Source organism: Dromiciops gliroides, chromosome 4 (assembly GCF_019393635.1).
Source record: "Dromiciops gliroides isolate mDroGli1 chromosome 4, mDroGli1.pri, whole genome shotgun sequence".
In the NCBI taxonomy this organism is placed as follows: domain Eukaryota; kingdom Metazoa; phylum Chordata; class Mammalia; order Microbiotheria; family Microbiotheriidae; genus Dromiciops; species Dromiciops gliroides.
Genome location: NC_057864.1, coordinates 184,126,784 through 184,145,955, shown reverse-complemented (window position 1 = coordinate 184,145,955; position 19,172 = coordinate 184,126,784). Strand labels below are relative to the sequence as shown.

Sequence of the window (19,172 nt, the reverse complement as noted above, 5' to 3'; positions counted from 1 at the left end):
TCAAGGAACCTTATTAACCTTACTAATAATTATTTACAGTCCAGCCACATTGCTGCTTCCCAGTAGAGTGTTTTCTTCCCATCATACCCATGAAAAACAGAAAAAAGTGTTTAATCTCAAAAAATAGTATTATTGTAAGATAACTGGGTCATTTGCATGAAAGATAAAATTTAATTGTGAAGAGGTACAACTGAGAGAATATAAATTTAGTTTTGCCTTCCTTTACAGTTAGAAGTTTTCAAAATAGTTTGCCCCTTGGGTTAAAATATCTGATTTTTAATATATATGGTCCAAAAAATGTTTATAACTGGCACTGTGGACTTTCATAGATGGATAGATATCGGATTGATGGGAAAACCTCTGAAATTTATGTACATAGGTGTTATCAGCCCTCAGTTATCTAGGTGTATACTTTTTAATTTGTGGCTTCTCCATGTCTAGATTGGGGGGGGGGTATTTTACTGTTTTAATCCCTGCCACCTAGCAGTCAACCAGCCAGTCATCAAGTATTTATAAAGTGCCTGCTCTGTGCCTGGCATTTAAGCACTATGATAATTCTACTCCTTCCATTTGCCCAACCCAACCTTGCATAGATTGTATAGATAGTGTTTTCAATTTTTTTAAGTGCTTTCACATGTGTGCTCAGGGAATTCAGATTTATTTTAATAGTAGCCTTGCCAAATATAAATACAACCCATGATGTATTCTGAAGCCAAATAAAAAATTTTTGGTGTATCTGTGCAACTGCTGTCCTCTAGTAGTTCAGATAATCAAGAGTTGATTGTACAGGAATCCATACGTATGCTTTAAGTGGTTACAGAAAGGAACATTTGGTCATTTGAAAGATACACCATTACAAAGCATTAAACCTTTCTCTTCAGCATGGTGGCTACCAGAATTCCAATTCCCTATTCTGACCATAGCAACTTTACTACTCGCAGTACTTTTAGTGTCCACCAACTAAAGATATTTTACATCACCCCACACTGGGTCCAAAGAAATTCATTATCAGATATTAGTTGCTGTGGCCAAGCAAACTGGGCTAACTGGGGACTAATCTGAGGAAAACAATGATATTTAGAGCTACAAACCTATGGTATTAATTCATCTCTTCTGTAAACATTTAGCATTCATCATTATTGTGATAAATAAATTTTTTTCAAGAGCCCAGTGGGCACATGGCACTGCATTTTGGCACTATCAGATTGTGCTTACAGTAGAAAAAGTGGTGCAGGTAGGGAAACAGAAGGTGATTCTTTGTAACTTGCCATTAAAAATGGACAGTATCGTTTTGTCATGAAATTAAATGCTGAATGGGAGTGGGACAATAAATCTTTAGAATATCCCATTCCTTTGAAATGTGAAAATGACTTAAGTTGGGGATACAGGTATGGATTTCCTACAAAAATAAAAGGTTTGCTAGTTCAAGATATCTATCCTGTGCACTCTTAAGATCTATTTCAGGTTAATATTGTATCATCAGACTTTTCTGTATAAAAGAATCTTCCTTAGGTTTGAAAATGAAATGTGTTTTCTCTCCCTATTTCTATTCTTGCTTTAAAAAAAAATTAACATTTGATCCAACAGCTTAAATTGGGCTATCAAGGGCCCACAAGTTAGAAGAATGGTCCCTTGAGGAAAAAAAAGGTGGGGGAAGGGGTCTGCTCCCAAAGGAGAACCAGAAAAATGCCTTGGAGTTTAATCATTTATGCCAGTCTGTAGATATAGCATGTGACTGTTTTAATTCTCTTTTTAAATTATTTTCCATACAAGTTTCATTTTTCTAATCCCAAGAGTTGATTTTTTTTCCACTTCTGGGTTGCTTGTATAGGTGTGTGGGTGTATATGTGTGTATGCGTGTACGTGTGTGTATATAATCACGTGATTTTAAAGATGGTGTTTAAAAGAAGTAACCCTTCCACAGCATGTCCTCCTCACATTCTTCCACCAGAGAAGAGACCCCCTGAACCCCCTGGACCTCCACCGCCGCCACCTCCACCCCCTCTGGTTGAAGGCGATCTTTCCAGCGCCCCCCAAGAGTTGAACCCAGCTATGACGGCCGCTCTACTGCAGCTTTTGTCCCAGCCTGAAACGGAACCTTCTGGCCACCTGCCTCATGAGCACCAGGCATTGAGACCTATGGAATATTCTACCAGACCCCATCCAAGCAGGACTTATGGAGGCACTGAGGGGCCTGAAACAGGGTTCAGTGCTACTGACACTGATGAGCGCAATTCAGGCCCAGCCTTGTCAGAACCTTTGGCCCAGACCCTGGCGAAGAGCAGGACTTTCTCAGGCTCTGTGAGCCATCTTGGGGAATCGAGCAGTTACCAGGGCACAGGGTCAGTGCAGTTCCCAGGGGACCAGGACCTCCGATTTGCCAGGGTCCCCTTAGCATTACATTCAGTGGTCGGGCAGCCATTCCTGAAAGCCGAGGGAAGCAACAATACAGTGGTCCATACAGAGGCCAAATTGCAAAACTATGGGGAACTTGGGCCAGGGGCCACTGGGGCCAGTGGTTCAGGAGCCAGCCTTAACTGGGGAGCCCAAGCACAGGCTACTGCTTATGGAAAGCTCTATCGGGGGTCTGGGAGAGTCCCACCAAGAGGGGGAAGAGGGAGAGGAGTTCCTTATTAACCAAGAGACTGGTTTCCTGAAAGACTCCTTCCCTTTCCATCCCTTCTTTCTCTCCTCTGAACCTTTTAATGAAATCGTTTGCCAGATTGAGGTAATCATCTGCATTTGGCTACTACAAAGCTGTTTGTCTTATTTCTTGCTCAGTTGCTGCTAGCGGGAGTTCTACATAGTACTGATGTGGGCATTTTGCTAGCCAGACCCCCTTCACTGGGCTTGGGCCAGAGCATGAACAACTTCAGCCCTAGCTGGCAGATGCTGGTGAAAGGGTTTGGGGAGGGTCATTAAATTGGAAACTGTTTTAGCAGCTCAGAACCTGCCCTACTTGGACAGGAAGGAGAAAAAATAGTTACAGCTCTGAGGCAAAAATCAGAGAGGAGGCTCTTTTGTTTTTGTTCCCTCCACCCTTCTACCTCTTGATTCCCCCTTTCCACCACCACCCCAACCCCCCAGTCTTCTGTTTTATAGTTTTAAAAAATAAAGTTCAGAAAATTCAGCCTTCTGCATTGAGCAAAACTGAGAATGCATTGGCTGGTTTAAGAAAATGCACCCTCCCATCTGCCACCCCAACTTTTTGCTTTTAACTGAATCTCTTTTTCTGTTAAGCTGCTAGACACATCTCTCTTTTTCTGATAAGTTTCCTGTCCCCGAAGTTTGTTCCATGTATGCCTTCTCTCCCTGCATCTGAAGCAGATTGCAGAATGTGATTGTCTTGGGCAAACGTGGACTTTTTTCCTCCCTTCCTTTTTTGCCCCATTTTGGAAGGGCCTTTTTTTTTCTTTTTTTTTTTTTAAACCTTTCAAGACATGTGTGGGGAAAATTGAACCTTTTAGAAGCTCAAGAGCCCAGGATGATTCTTTAACTTTTTTGAAATAAAGGAAAGGAAATTGAAACCCCAACATTGTTCTCTGTAACTCTTCAATTCCAAAAAAAGGTTTAAAAATTGTTCATAAAACCCTACTCAAGTGGGGAAGGTGCTACATACCGGAGTTTTTGGTTTGTAAATGGGGACAGCCCTGGATATTGCTGCTGGACTGGGGTTACAGACAGTGCCTCTGTACTTAGCTAAAGATATAGCAGTTAGTGTACTGTTTACACATATATATTTTTGATGTCAGAAAGTATTTAAAGATCTTTCTGGTTCCCACAGAGCATTGAAATATTGTCAGAGTTAAAAAAAAAAAAAAGGAGGGGGGAACAGACAAGTAAAAAGACATGTAAATTTAGTGTAGAATGGGTGTTTTTCCTGGAGATGGTACTTTATTATTGTTATTAAGTTTAAAATTAAGGAACTGGGGGGAAGGAATCATATTTGCTATGTACACATACCAGTACCTATGCCCTGCTAATCTTTTTTGAAGGTTCCCCCAGAGAAATTTCATGTTTATTTTAGTTTTGATAAAGCAGGTTGTATTTTGATTGCCTGGTTAGAACCTTGCCTTATCACAAGAATTCAAAAAGGGAAATGTTCTGAAGCAGGGGAAGAAGAGGGATACATGTGAAGGCATTTACCTGTATGCACTTCATATTGAAGGACAGATATGAGGACCAGCATGCGTAGTGTTTCAGAAAGGTACATACATTCACACAAGTCCTTATCTGCATAGATTATATATGATTTCTAAAAAGTTAGACCCCTTTTATGAATAAAGGCAAACATTGGCTGTTGGTTTTAGCAGTCTGGAGGAGGATTTGCAGAATTCAAATGAAAGAATATGAAAGCAGTACCTTGAGAGAAAAATACACTATTTTTTTTTTCAAAGAAAGAAGAAACCTCCAAAGACATACTTAACGCTTATTGTTTTTCCCTTTATTGCAAATGGCAGAGTTCTGGTGTGTGTGTGTTTATTTTATTTTGGGATTTGGTCTGGTTTTTGCCCATGGTGACACAACACTGATTGGAAAGAGAATCTCCTAAACTATTCTGGCCCTGAACTTTTAGTACCTACATAGCCTGCTGAATTAGCTAGCCTCATCAACAGAGTGTTGATGACCTGCATTAAAAATCACTTGAGCTTCTTAGTCTGTTGACTTTGGAGTCCTCATTTGTGGGCCTTTATATTTGGGGTTATTATCTGAATTTGAGGCACTTAGCTTCAATCCGCTCTGCCTTTGATAAAGAACTTGAGCTTGGGATACTTTCACAAGTATCTGAAATGAAATAGAATTGGTTGCCCCACCCAGTCTGAATAAAATTCTCTCTACATTTTCATTGTATTTTGGTTGTCAACTGTCATCTATCACAGTTTTTTGGTGTGTATTTTTCCTCACCCCCACCATTGCCATTTAAAAAAAAATTATGCCAAATATCCTAAGCAATGTGCTTATTTCCTGTTGTGACCTGTACCCCTTCTGAGGTAAGGGGACAGGTGTGTTAGCATGTGTGTATGTATGTGTGATTTCCCTCCACTCCATTCATTGTCTAAACTTTAAAAAAGAAAAACAGGCATTGGGGATTTTTTAATTTTTCAAGGGGGAAAAAAATCCCTTAAATACCTTGGATTCAATGGAGGAAAAAATAACTATGAATTGTTCAACTATATTTAAATGTGGTGGAAACAAAAGCGACAGAATTTCATTTTTGCTGTTAAAAGAAAAATTACAAAACATAGTTTAACCCCATTACAAATGGGGAATGGAGTTGTTTTTTTTTAATTATTGTACCATGAAGAAGAGAAACATATTAAACATTATTTTGAGCAGATGAGAAATTTTATTCCATTTCATAAATAAGGGATGGGAGGTAAAACTGTTTTGACCAGAATAATTTTTGTCATTTTGGGAAAATTTGACCCAGTTTTCTCAAGTTGCTCTATCCATAGGAAAAATGATTTTTTTAAATGAGGGAAATTATATGTGCTTAAAACAGGACAGTTAGCACCAAGTTGAATAGGTCTCTCATTAGGCTGCTTCCACCTTAAACATCCCCTCCATATATATATAAATATATATGTGTATACATATATATGTGTGTGTGTATATATATGTAATATACATATAAAGTTACAGTGCTGAAATGGTTAACAGGTTTTGACAGATTGCTATAGCAGAGAAGTGTCAGTGACCACTTTATTCTTTGAGTTGGGTTTCTGACACCATATCCCCCTCCCCTCTCATTTTTTGTTCCTTCCCCTTTCCCTGCCCCCCCCCCGGGTGTACCTTTGTCTATGTACAGATATTTTGTAATATATTAAATTTTTTCCTTTCAGTTTATAAAAATGGAAAGTGGAGATTGGAAAATTAAATATTTCCTTGTTACTGTACCACTTTTGCTCCATTGCATTTCCTTCTTCTGTAGCTTCTAATCAGGTGTGATATGTAAAGGTCATTTTTTAATTTGAAATCAGGTATTCTCAATCTAGTGCACTGTAGGCTTGAAACTACAGAATTGGGTGTTCTCCACTTAAGGGGTAAAGCAGAGGTAAATGGTGTTTGAGAATTTGGGAATGAGAATAGGGAGTTGGGGAAATTTGGAATTGAGATGTAATTTTAAAGAGAACTGAAGTCTGTGAAGAACACAGTTGAAACATAACTCATGCAAGGTTATGCAAATAAATGATTATGCAAATTGTAGCACTGCCAAACCACAAAAGCTGAGCTTCATGTACCCTGACTCCTCCATGCAGGAGAGGTAAGTGGGTTTGAGCTCAGCTGCAACTAAAGGAAAATAAAGTAGGAAACCCTTTAAAGTGAAGGAATAGCATAGGTCTCAAGCCAAACACCTCCAGTTCCTGTGATGTCTCCATCTGAGAGATTAGGTATGAACAGTTGCTGTATTGTTCATTTCTCCTAGTTGGCAAGTCCAGGAAGCAAGTCAATGACTTTCACTGTGTGAAAGCTTGTATATAATCCCCTGAAATAAATCTGGCCCCATTCCCCATAGCAAAAAAAGGTTAAGTAAGGGTTAAGTTCTTTCTTTTTTTTTTTTAAGTGAGGCAATTGGGTTTAAGTGACTTGCCCAGGGTCACACAGCTAGTAAGTGTCAAGTGTCTGAGGCTGGATTTGAACTCAGGTACTCCTGACTCCAGGGCCGGTGCTCTATCCACTGCGCCACCTAGCTGCCCCTTAAGTTCTTTCTAATAAGTTCGTCCAGCCTGTGAATCTAATGACAAAGACAGATAAGATTCTAAAGAACGGGAAGAAAGATGTTATAAGAAAGTTTGAGCAGCTTAGGATGAAGACAATTCCTTGTTGGCCAGTGGAGAACTGGTAGGTAGACACAAGAAAAAGTGAAGATGGGAGCTAAAGAACAGGAAAGTTAATGTTTCCTGTAGTTTGTACAAGGCTGCCTTTTAACTTGCAAGTCTTAAAGACCCATAGCTTCTTTGTCCATGACCCCAGTCTTCCCCTGATCCAGAATTGTTTGTAGCAGGAGAATGAGGCACTTTACTAGATATTTCTTGAGGGCATATTTGCTGATACTATCCTGCCTTATTCTTATGGCCAACCCCCAGGGAAAGGGAGTTCTGGACAGCCAGTTTATGTTGCAAGCTGGGGCAAGAAAAGTAAGGCACTCCTGTCCACAGTAAGGAGCACTGATCCCATTAACTGATAGTAAGAAAATTCTGGTCTTTGACACTGAGTACTCTAGTCCAGTATTTAACAACTCCAAGTAACTAAACCTCTCAGCCTTAGTTTCCTCATCTATCAAAAGAGACTACCAAATGACCTCTAAGGTCCCTTCCAGTTCTAAATTTATGATCCTTTCTCTAATACTTCCACTCCTAAGACCATTCCTCATTTTTCTATATAATAAAACCTTGCAACTCAATTCCACAAGTTCCCCTGCCACTTTGACATTTATTTTCCACAACTTTAGGCTTTTCCTGTATTTTAGGGATTTGTCTCTAGTGGAGTCAGAGGAATTTCTCAGCCTAAGATATCGAGGATGAACTGAGTCCTTTGTTAAAAAAAAAAAAATTCTAGCATACAGCCTTACCTTTTTTTGGTTCTGCTTTATTTCTTTCTTCCGGCCTCATTGTCTTTCTATAGAACCTAGGGTAGGTTGGAGAGTAAGGAAATGCTTTGGCCTCATCCCCAGGAGAGGCTGAGCCCCCTCTGTTCAGGCTTTTATCGTGGAGATGAGCAGAGAGGACAGCAGTGGTACTAGGAGTATCAGAATTGGGTGCTGGTCCCAGGTGCAGGTTTCTCCTCTCCCCTGTTGCTAATATCCATAGGAATATTCTCCAGATAAGATGAGTTAACTCCAAATCAAGGGAGGCACATGGCATAGAAAATAGGAAAGAACAAAGGTTTTGGAGTTATTTGGCCTGGTTTTGGATCTACTAAAGATCTTCATGACCTTAAGCAAGTCTCTTAATTTCTCTAGGCCTCAGTTTCCTCATCTGAGAAATGAGCAAATTGAACTAGATGATCTCAAAGGTTTCTTTCAACTCTTAAGTTATATATATATATATATATATATATATATTTTTTTTTTTTAGTGAGGCAATTGGGGTTAAGTGACTTGCCCAGGGTCACACAGCTAGTAAGTGTTAAGTATCCGAGGCTGGATTTCAACTCAGGTCCTCCTGACTCCAGGGCCAGTGCTCTATCCACTACGCCACCTAGCTGCCCCAAGTTCTATATTTCTAAGGAGAGGCAGCCTTTGGTATGTGTGCCACTGAGTGACAGTTGACACTGTATCACACAATATATACATATTTGTATCCACCCCTGCCCTTCCAGTCTGTGCCTCAGGCTTGCCAGAGGTTGGGTACCCAGGGCTAAAGAGATTGCCACTGGGGCTCCACAGGAGCACAGCAGTATCTTAGAAAAGTTGTCCACAGGATATTAGACAGGTTTTCAGCCATTGGAGTGGGATGGTTTGCAGGATTGAGAAGAGGAAACCAAATAAGACCATGATATCTTAGAAGGACTTTGGCTTTGCTGGTGGGTATAGGAAGTTTTATTTTATTTTTGTGAGGAGGTAGAATAGAAGAAAAGATAAGTTGGTTTGCTGGGTGCCCTCCAGCTGGGCAAGAAGGGGTTGGGAGTAGTCTTCCTGTATCGCCCCCAGCCAACTCTGAGGCTTGTTACTTCTACCATTGACATTTCAAAGCTCAACTGCAGATGGTGTCTGTTGGACACAAATCTTACTGTGGCTGAAGGGGAGGAGTACGAGGGAGGACTGCTGTCCATGATAAGGCATGTGGAGGCTATCCCAGTGTCCTGGTGATTGATCCCTGGGGCATCTGCATCTGTACCTGGACATTTGATTTCTCCCATATGCCCACCTCAGAGATAATGTTCTGGAGCCGAAAAGGGGAAAGAAGTTAGAAGCTAGTTTGGGGGGAACAGTTACTTTCTTTTTGGTTTGGGGGTTTTTTTTTTTTTGGTGAGTCAGTGAGGGTTAAGTGACATGCCCAGGGTCACACAGCTAGTAAGTATCCAGTGGATTTGAACTCAGGTCATTCTCAATCCAGGACTGGTGCTTTATCCACTGTACCACCTAGCTGTCCCCGGAACAGTTACTTTCTAAGTAGGGTTCACTTGGGGTGGGTTGTCTCTTAATGGGGCTTTCTCATCTTCCCTGACCGTCATTCCCAGAGCTGTGCTGTAGTTTATTCTGATAGGCAAAAAATACATGGGCATGACCCAGAATAGGAAAGTTATGTTAAAACTCAAAAAAGAACTTTCCCGGGATAGTGAAGACATTGGAATCGAGGAAAACCTCTCTTTGGAAATCTTGCTCTGAATTGGTTTAAGTGGACTTTGGTTTGAAGGCAAGAGGATGGTTAAAGTGATTTCTTAAGTTCCCTTCTTACCTGGTAGTTTAGGAGAAACCAGAGACTTTGTATCCAAAGCATACCATTTCCCAGGGAGTCAGGAAGTGGTTTCTTGTCTCTCCATCTCTTGAGAGACTATAAAAATATCAGAACATGACTTAATTTAAGGATAGGGTGGGTGAAAAGGCCTTGGTTTCTGAGTGGGCCTGAAGTCAGAGAGTAGTGTGATGAGCACTTTCCAGGAGTTGATTCTTGTACCGCATTAACATATAAGACACCCTGAGAGTCTGACTATAAACCTGGCATCTGACACCAAAGAGGGGTTAGAGGAATGAAGTGAAGTTGAAGGGGTTGATGAGGCAAAGTAGGATGAGGCCATGATGATGTGGGTAGCCTTTGACAAAAATCAGTCACTCATTATTAACTGCAGAAGAGGCTCATTGCTGTGGATGCTTAGATTTTTTTTTCCCCCTCAGCTTTCATTTGATCTAGAAAAAGCAATTGTAAATGTCTTTAGTTCTGTGGAAGGGAGAACTAACTGTTGAGAACGAGAAAGTGTGAACTCAAAAGTCCAGATCTCTTTCAACTTCAGAAACACCCGAATCTAACCCTGTACTAGAATCATTAATTCTTGCTAGGTGACAGAAGTTCTAAAGGAGGATTGAAGCTAAAGAAGTTGAAGGAAAGAGGAAGAAATATGGAACAAAGAAAAGAATTTGGGATATCCAAGTATCTCTAGAGTAGAGGAGAACTGAGAATAGCTAAATGATTCATTTCAAAGCAGAGGTTCTTAACATTTTTTGTGTCTTGGATCCCCTTGAGGTAAACCCTGCTTAAAATACTATTTTAAATGCATAAAATAAATACATAGGATTACAAAGGAACCCTATTATGTTGAAATAGTTATCCAAAGATTTTTCTTAAAAGTTCATAGATTATAGGTTACCTCCTGCTTTCCAGAGACACACTGTATTTCAGTGACCAATAATTATCACCCTGAGGTTAGAAGCATAGGACCAGTATGCTAGAGCTGGTTTTCAGGATTAAGGGAATAATGTTAGAGAAGGCCAGCCTTGGTCAGGTACATAACTCCTATGAGGACCTTGATTTAGCCCTCTTTATGTATCCTAAGTGAGTTATTGAAGAACAAGAAGGAAGAATAATAATAGTTAACCCTAACCGATCTCCGGTGGGTTGTCTCTTCTTCAGTGTAGCTCTGAATACTGGATTAGGGGTAGAGAAGAGTAAAGTAGACAAGACAAGATACTGAAAGAAAGATTGAAGGTATCAGGGTGTTTGACCTAGAGGAAGAAAGGATGGAAGAGAAGCTCACCTTCTACAACACAATTCCTTTTACTGTCTTTAACCATTAATTTAAAAGGAGTTTTGTGGAAGATGGTAAGATGTGCATTTTTATTACTATAGAGGGCCAACCTTGAGAGGGTGCAATTCAACATTGGATAGACCTTACCAGTAGTAGACACTGAAAGACGAACCTCATGAGGGGTTGTTGAGGGATCTCTATCTCTGGAGACCTTTAAAAATGGGCACAGGTTTACCTGAAATCCAGGAAATGAAGCTCTGGGATTGTGATTTTGATTCTAGGGATTCAGGTCATGGATTGTGAATGCAAGAGTGGATCGAGGGTATAAGGAACTGAATAGTCATTTCAGCACTTCCCTAGCCAAAGTGGGGAGGCTGAACCTTCACATACCTTTGGGCTTATTTGAAAGTTGAGGTGTGTGGCTTATAGGTGGGTAGCATCTTTCCCCTTTTTGTATCTTACTTTGAAGTCAGGCAACAGAATTAGTGATTTTGAATACTACATCCTATGACAGATTAGCGAGGGGAATAGTCTGATAGGCGACACAACACGGGTATGCCCCTGGTTGTTTTGAGAACACCCACACATGCACACATCTACATCCACATGCACACTGAACACACACTAGCACGCTATGCCTTCTTTTTCTCCCCATAGTCCTTGGAAGGATTCTCAGGCCTTCAAGAGCCCCTGAGGTGGTGAGCTCAGATGCAAGAAATCAGCTGCCTTGGGAAAGAAAAGGCAGTATGATAGAGTAGAAAGAGCATTGAACTAAAAATTCATCTGGACTCTTAGTTCTTGGCCTTTTTTATAGAATTTCAATGGGGGAGCAATAATTCAACAGTATTGAGTACCTTATATCTACAGATTTGGATAGAGTCCTCGGGAGAAATCAGAGATGGTCCTAGCTTTTAAGGAACTCCTGAATCCTCTTGGGGGAGGTAGGAGGCAGAGACAAGAACCTTAACAACAAAAAGCAACATCAAAAACACTCATAAGTAAATGTATATTTTTGCTTTTGGATCAGGCCTATGATTTAAGTGGGGGGGGGGGGACTCCTGGTATGAATCTCCCATCACCGATATAGATCAGTAACTTCTGTAAATTATAGTCTTAGAGAGTGTCCTGGGATACTGAGTGGTTACCCTATTTTCACAGCCAGTATGAGTCCAAGGCAGGACTTAAACCCCGTCTTCCTAACTCTAAGACATAACCCTGATAAAATGCCTCTCAGCAAACATGTTGATGAGTACAAATTAAGATACTTTGGGGAAGTGAGAGCAGGGTAGGACAAGCATGTTTTAAGCATTTGGAAGAAGGGGAGTGAGTGATTTGGGGTGGCTGAGAGGAAGTAGAACCTTCTAGATACTTGGGCTGGCACAACCAAAGGCATGTGAATGAGAATGATCCTGCCCTGTGTAATGAGACTAAGGTGATTAGACATGATACTGAGGAATGAGGTAGGTGAGTTAGTGGAGCAGCCTTGAAGGTCAGTCTTACAAATTCAAATTGAGTTTGCTTGACAATTTAGGGGCTCTGTATGTTTTTGAGTAGGTGAATGATAATGAAAAGGGCGTTTATGAAAGATTATTCTACCAGTTATTCGTAGGATGAGTTAAAATGTAGAGGGATTGGTGATTCAGTAACTTGTAATTGTCTAGCCGAGAGGTAGGTCATTTAATGAGGGACTGGACTGGTGAGATTAAAGGACAGGATCAGAGGAAAACCTAAGAAAGACTTAATGATACTTTTAATGAGAAAAATGAAGGTGATTAACTCCAATGTTATGAAGCTCAGAAATTTATTATATGATCATATGGGAATTGGGAAGTGGTTATGTTTTGATTTTTAGGGGAAAGGGGCATTAGTATATAAACCTACCTGTAAGACAGGACCATTGTCAGTACTGGGGGACATATGTAGTGTGAGACTCAAGGTAAGCAAAGTGTAGTGGCAAAGAACCTTGGATCTCAAGACTAAAAGAACTAGGTTCTGATACCTGGCTCTCTCCATACCTGCGTCATCTTGGGCTTTCTTATTCTGGACTTTAGTTCCCTTCATATGTAAATGAAGGAGTTGGGCTAACTTGATCCGTTCTTTCCAACTCTAAATCTATAATCCCTTTTTTTGCTTCAGCCCTCCAACTGAGGACAATAAGACTCATTTGAAATCCTGCTGAGTGAATTGTCGTTCTCTTTGAGATGGGGGAAAGTGAGAGAAAGGAAGAAGCAGTGGTAACCTTTCTATCCTTATCCCAATAACCTGGTTTATTGGAAGTATGCCTGGCAGGTTTGGGTCAATTTGTCCTGGGTGTGGGAAAGAAAAATGTGAAGTTTTGCCAATTCTTTCTTTCCCCCTTAGAGCTTTGAAAGTAGGGTGTATCCAGCCTGTGACAGCATCTGTCTATGGATACAGCACATTCTTACTCAATGCTTGGAAGGCCTCTCTCTGTCCCTCCCTTGGGGTCGTTTGTATTTCCATCTTTTTTGCTCCCACAGCCATAAAAGTAGAGGGGGGGCTTGTTTATTAATTGGGTTGGGAATGGGGAGGGGACCAGCAGGGGACTCTTTAGTGTATCGGGCGGGGGTCTTGCTGAACGAGCCCATTAGCCAACCCCACCGGCAGCTGAAACGGGGCTGCAGCCAAGTCCTCTCTGTTTCAAAAACTCTCCTTTGCCCGAAGCAGATCCGAACAAGGCCTGCGGGAGCCCTTAGCTCCTGATTGCAGCTGTGAGGAAGGACAGAACAATTTATAGGAAGCCAAGTGGCTCCTGTCTTTCTCTCCTCCTCTGACAGGGTACAGGGCTGGGTCATTGTCTCATTCCCTAAACACACACCTCTGAAGGGTATGAACAAGGCCAAAAAATGGATCCGTATTAGGGGAGTAGTTTGTAATATATTTATGCTGTGGATATGATCACATGCTCTTCTGCCTATTCAGTTACATTATATGAAGGGTCACTGCCTAAGAACAAAGGCCAGGTGGTACTAATAATATTGAAGGTAGAAGAGGGTGTTGAGATTAATTTCTCCCTTCTTGTCCCCATCCCAGGGGCCTGCCTCAATCAAAACTCTTCAGCAGAGTTTGAGTTGGAGGGAATGGGCGTGCTTTCGTAGATTCACTCTCTGGACTGGAAAAGAGGCTCTAAGGAAGGCTTTTATACTCACTAGACCTCACTTGTGTGTCCCCTTTGGCCAAGTCCAATCAAGAGACACAATAGTGGGTCTATCACTTTCAAGTGGCTTAGATGCTTCACTGCTGAGTGTTCTCCAAATGGGGTCATGCTGAGTTATAGAATCAGGGAATATTAGTGCATAAAGGAACTGTAGAGATCATCTATTACAGCCTTCTAGTTGTCTTGGCCAATAGTGAAAGGAAGGATCTGTCCAGAGGTTCCCTAGCTGGAAGAGCTAGGATTGGGAGTTAGGATGAAATTCTTAGATAGCATTCTTTCCACTATACCACTTTTTTCATATTATATACATACATGTATATATATGGGGAGGGGGGGAGAGAGAGAGAGGGTGGGAGAGGAGAATGAGACACCCAGGCTGATGTGTGGGAATGGTGGGGAGTTATTAGGGGAAAAGAGCTGAGAAGCTTTCTATGCATTTTGTCACTAAATGAATAATATGCAAATGGATACAAATTGAGAGAGGCATTTTTAGAGTCAAGCTTCAGCTCACTTGGGAACTTGACTCTAGTTATGGTCATGGCTGGGGACTCTGATACTCTCCATTCTTATTCCAGAAGTCTATAAGTCGTGGAGGTCTTAGGATACCCATCACCCTCCCATGGCTAAAAAATTTAGAAGAAAAGATTGAGTGGCAGGAGAGATTTCTTTCTAAGTTTGAACTCTTTGAGTTATAATACAGACACATTGAAATGCAAGGGAGGGAGAAGGGGAAAAAAGGAATAGACTCGATTACTGGGTAGAGAACCAAAGTCCAAATAGTCTGTGAAGCTGCATAGGGTCCATGGTCCCTAGGCAGGATGGGGCTGCCTTTGAGAATAGACTGGTTGATTTGCATGGGGAGGGAGCAGCCTCCACCTGGTGGTTGGGTAGGGGAAGACACTATGCACAGCTGTTCAGAGCTATGGTTGTGGGCCAGTGCTTTGCTTTGGGTACATAGTTTAGAAGAGCCAAGATGATAAGGAAAGGAGGAGGTTCTTCATTTCTTGCTTTTTCCAAGATAGGACCAAGGCATGAAGAGAAAAAGAGAGGAAGAGTCAGCTACAGAGCTTAGACATCAAAGTTACTAATTAAGGCTAGAGATCCAGGGAGACACAGAATGAACACTAAGCCTGCTGATGGAGTATAATCCATTTATTATCCATTGCATTTCCTTGTGTTTATCATCTAGTCCTGTTAACCTCAGGGCTGATGGGAGTGAGGCAAGGGGCAAAATATAAGGTTGGCCTCTAGGCAGATTGGTCCCTAGATTGGGGCAGAGGCTATCTCTCTCTCTCTCTCTCTCTCTCTCTCTCTCTCTCTCTCTCTCTCTCTCTCTTTGCAGGGCAATGAGGGTTAAGTGACTTGCCTAGGGTCACACAACTAGCAAGTGTCAAGTGTCTGAGATCAAATTTGAACTCAGGTCCTCCTGAATCCAGGCCTGGTGCTTTATCTACTGTACCACCTAGCTGCCCTCGGCTATATCTTTTTTTTTTTTTTTTTAGTGAGGCAATTGGGGTTAAGTGACTTGCCCAGGGTCACACAGCTAGTAAGTGTTAAGTGTCTGAGGCCGGATTTGAACTCAGGTACTCCTGACTCCAGGGCTGTTGCTCTATCCACTGCGCCATCTAGTTGCCTCAGCTATATCTCTTATTCACCTGAATTACTCCAAATAAACTGCCTCCTAGTCAAAGCCTTTTCCTAGCCTAGAAACCACCTTTTGGAGAAATTAGAACACATTCCTATAAAGGACTGTGATCCTCAGGTCCACAAAGCATCCTTTTTCCAACCAAGCCCACCAACCAATATATGACCCACCTTTCCTGCTAAATGTGCCTGTGTAATTTTGTGATTTCTTGCTTTATCATTTCTGTTGATTCATGTCTTTCTTGTCTCTCCCATCAAACTGGCTGCTAAAAAAACAACAAAAAAACCAGAGATCTCTGCCATCTTAGGGTTGGGAGTAATAATACCTTGCGTTTGTGTAACACTTTACATTTTCACATATATTATCTGAACTGAGCCTTACCTTAACCCTGCAAAGCAGGTGTCTAAGAGGCTGTAACCTATCCAAGGTCACACAGCAAGTCAGTAATAGAATGAGAGCTAGACTACAAGTCTTCAGACTCCTAGCCGTGTTCTTTCTCTTTTATACCACAATGCTTCTAGGAGATGGTCTCTGTTCTTTACTCAGTACTCCAAGTGTCTGATCTGAATGAATGGATGAATGAATGAATGGATGAATGTATCATTTATTAAGAGTGCACTTTGTGTAAAGCACTGCACTAAGTGCCAGGGATAAAAGTAGAAAAGAAAAACAATCCCTCCTCTCAAAGAGCTCACACACTGATGGGGAAGGCAACGCATATGGAAGCTTTTCGTTTTACATCAGATGGAAGGGCCCCTGTGGTCCTTAGGGTATGGGCCCAAAGCAGACATTAATACCTCTTCTTTAGCATCATTCCCACTGATAAGATCATATCTGTTTCTGATGTTGGACCGTATGATTATGCCAAAGATTTTGGCAAAAAGAACTTTTCTTTTCGGAGATTTCAGTAGCCAAGGCTATAGCATGTGCAGGAGCAGTTGCCAGGCTGCCTCTGAAGAGGGGCTACTTCCCAGGATGATGGCTGAAGGTACTGATCTTGGAGCATTGTCATTCCCAAGGGTCTCAGGTTCAGGGTCCTCAGTCATTTCCATCAGTCTGAAGGCAGTAGTGGTGGCCTACCTGCCCAGCACATACTGCCTCATATCTTTCCCGTCTCGGATATAAAACTAATCACCTGGGAGCTCCTCATTTCAATTTCTCCAAGTGTTAGGAGTTAGGGTTTAAAGGGATAGGAAGACTGTCACCATTTCTGATGTCGACACATAACGTTAAGTGTTCCCTGCTGGGAATAGCTTCTCTGACCTGGGGTTCCTTGTTTCATGGTTATAATACTGACCCACCTGTCTTTTCTTTCCTTCTAGAACAAGTTAATAGCAGGAAGGAAGGCTCCTGAAGAACAGGCACCATGCCTACAATAATCTCACACTTAGAGCCCTAGCAAACCTCTTGGCATCTTTCTAGAGGTTTCTGGGATTCTGACATCAGGTAAGAGACAGTCTCACAGCTTGGTGGGATACCCCTCACCCTTCCCTTTCTCTTGTCTCAGTAAGTTTTGTTTTATGTTGTTTTCAAGTCTTTCCCCTCGCTCTCTGGAGAAAGAGATGATGCAGCCTCTGTTTGGTCATTAATCCTGGTGCCACAGATACCACCTAGTTAGAAAGTCTCATAACTCCTTCTATGTAGCAATCCATTTCCTTCTCATCATTCTGTTCTCACCATCAGTGGACTGTTTACCATCTTCTCGATATCCATCAAGGGCTAGGGGTTGAGTAGTCATTAATCTTCAATTTTCTTTTCTCCAGGCTAGGTTCCTATCCTTTATGTGCCCTACCACCCTTTGCCCTCTGCTCCTTTCTTCTCCCCCCCCCACTTTTTTTAGATGGAGAAGGGCAAGGAACTGGGTGGGAGGTTTTTTATTTCATTGATATGGGGAACTCCTGGTGTGGAAACTCTCCACAGTTGCAGATAATCAATGCATTCTTTTCTGGAGTTGTTCAGGATGCTGAGAGATTTAAGTGACTTTCTCATGGTCACATAGTTAGGTAACATTGAGTCAGGTCTTACTGATTGCAAGGCAGACCTTTTCTCTCTATCCACTCTACTGGGCTGTTCCTCTCCTCCCCTTCAGGCAGGGGTTCTTCATCTGGGGTTAAGATTTCAAGGGGTAGGGGCAGCTAGGTGGTGCAGTGGATAGAGCACCGGACCTGGAGTCAGGAGTACCTGAGTTCAAATCTGGCCTCAGACACTTTAGCTGTGTGACCCTGGGCAAGTCACTTAACCCCAATTGCCTCACTTAAAAAAAAAAAAAGATTTCAAGGGGTGCATGAACTCGAAAGGGAAAACAATTACATTTTAATTTTTACCGAACTTTGTTTTCCTTTGTAAGTCTATGGACTTTATTTTATGCATTTAAAAAACTTTTTTTCCCCCCGAGAAAGGGTCCTTAGGTTTCACCAGACTGCCAAAGGGGTCCATGATACAAAGAAGGTGAACAACTGGTGCCTTGGGGATATTCAACTGGAAATACCTTCCCCTCTCCTCCCCCCCCCCCCAGCTCTCTGGTCTTAGTCTCCATTTAGTCACGTTTTGGGTACCATTAAAGCATATCTTTGCCATTTAGACACCATCTCCCCAGAGGCATCATACAGAGTATAAAAGAAAGGACACTGGGCTGGGATTTGAAGACTTCAAGTCTTAGCCCCATTCTTTCACTTACTAATGGTGTGACCTTGGATAAGTCACTTAACTTTGGGAGCCACCATCTCCCTTGGGTACCCCATAGTGTCTAAAGGGGCATTTTGAATGAAGACATTCCAGAACATGACCATTTAGCCTAGGTGAGGGGGCACCATGTAGAGCCCTCACAGGAGGAAGAAAGGGTAGGGATGTCCCTGTTTGAATATCCCTAAGGGAATGAGGAAGCCTGCCTGATGTAGTAGATAAAGAGAAGGCCAGTCTCTTCCAGGGTAGGGAAGAGCTATCCCCATCTTCCTAACTAATTCACTCTTCTGCCTCCCTTCCAGGTATTGATGAAAACCCAGCACATCCTGAGTGGTGAGTTCAAATCCTGTTCCAGAATTTATACAGACTTGCTAACCTCTCTTCTTCTTTTCCTCCCAGCTCTTGGCCTAGGCAAGTCACAGTGAAATAACCTTACAAAAACCAACTCGGGGTCCTGCCTGCCTCGGGACAGGACTGCCTTTTAGCTAGCTGAGGATAGTAGGATAGCAAAAATATCTTTCTCCTCTTCCCTCAATATTTCCAAAGAGAAGCAAGCCCTTCATATCTTCGACCACCCTCTGCCCTCGTGGCTTCCAGTCCTGACCATGGAGCTTTATATCCCACGAATAGAAAAGAGTCAGTTCTCTCATTTGATGGGTTTGGGAAGAAGGGGCTAGTAAAACAGGATGCTGGAAGATAGCTGAGAGGAAAAGGTCTGCCTAGGGGCGAACCTGCCCCAATTGTCTCTTTCCAGTGGAAGAGAAAGCGTCAAGGACCTGAAGCCCTGGAGACTGCTCTGCCTAGTAGCCTGAAGGCCTGACATTGTGTCCAGCTAGCTTGGAGAAGGGACTTTGCCTATGCTCCCAAGGAGAGGGAAATAAGGATGTGAGATTCCACGAATTCCCAGAACTTCCCCAGGGACTGGAGAGTTATGTTGGCCATAAGGAGGAATCAGCCACCAGATGTCACTCTCTGTCAGAGCTC

The 19,172-nt window shown here is 42.1% G+C and overlaps 1 protein-coding gene across 3 annotated transcripts in view; it reads left to right on the top strand.

The window, feature by feature from the left end:
• Positions 1 to 19,172, top strand: part of CDK12 (cyclin dependent kinase 12) — a 75,754-nt gene that overhangs the window by 42,757 nt on the left and 13,825 nt on the right. The window contains exons 14-15 of one of the 3 annotated variants that reach the window (XR_006356341.1): positions 16,829 to 16,952; positions 18,491 to 18,521. Coding sequence is in view for 2 of the 3 variants with exons in the window: in XM_044002337.1 (XP_043858272.1) it covers positions 1,925 to 2,637 (713 nt within the window). In the remaining variant the exon portion in view is untranslated. Of the gene's footprint in view, positions 1 to 1,924; positions 5,860 to 16,828; positions 16,953 to 18,490; positions 18,522 to 19,172 lie in introns of those variants that run through there. The other 2 variants (XM_044002338.1, XM_044002337.1) reach the window with 2 other exon arrangements.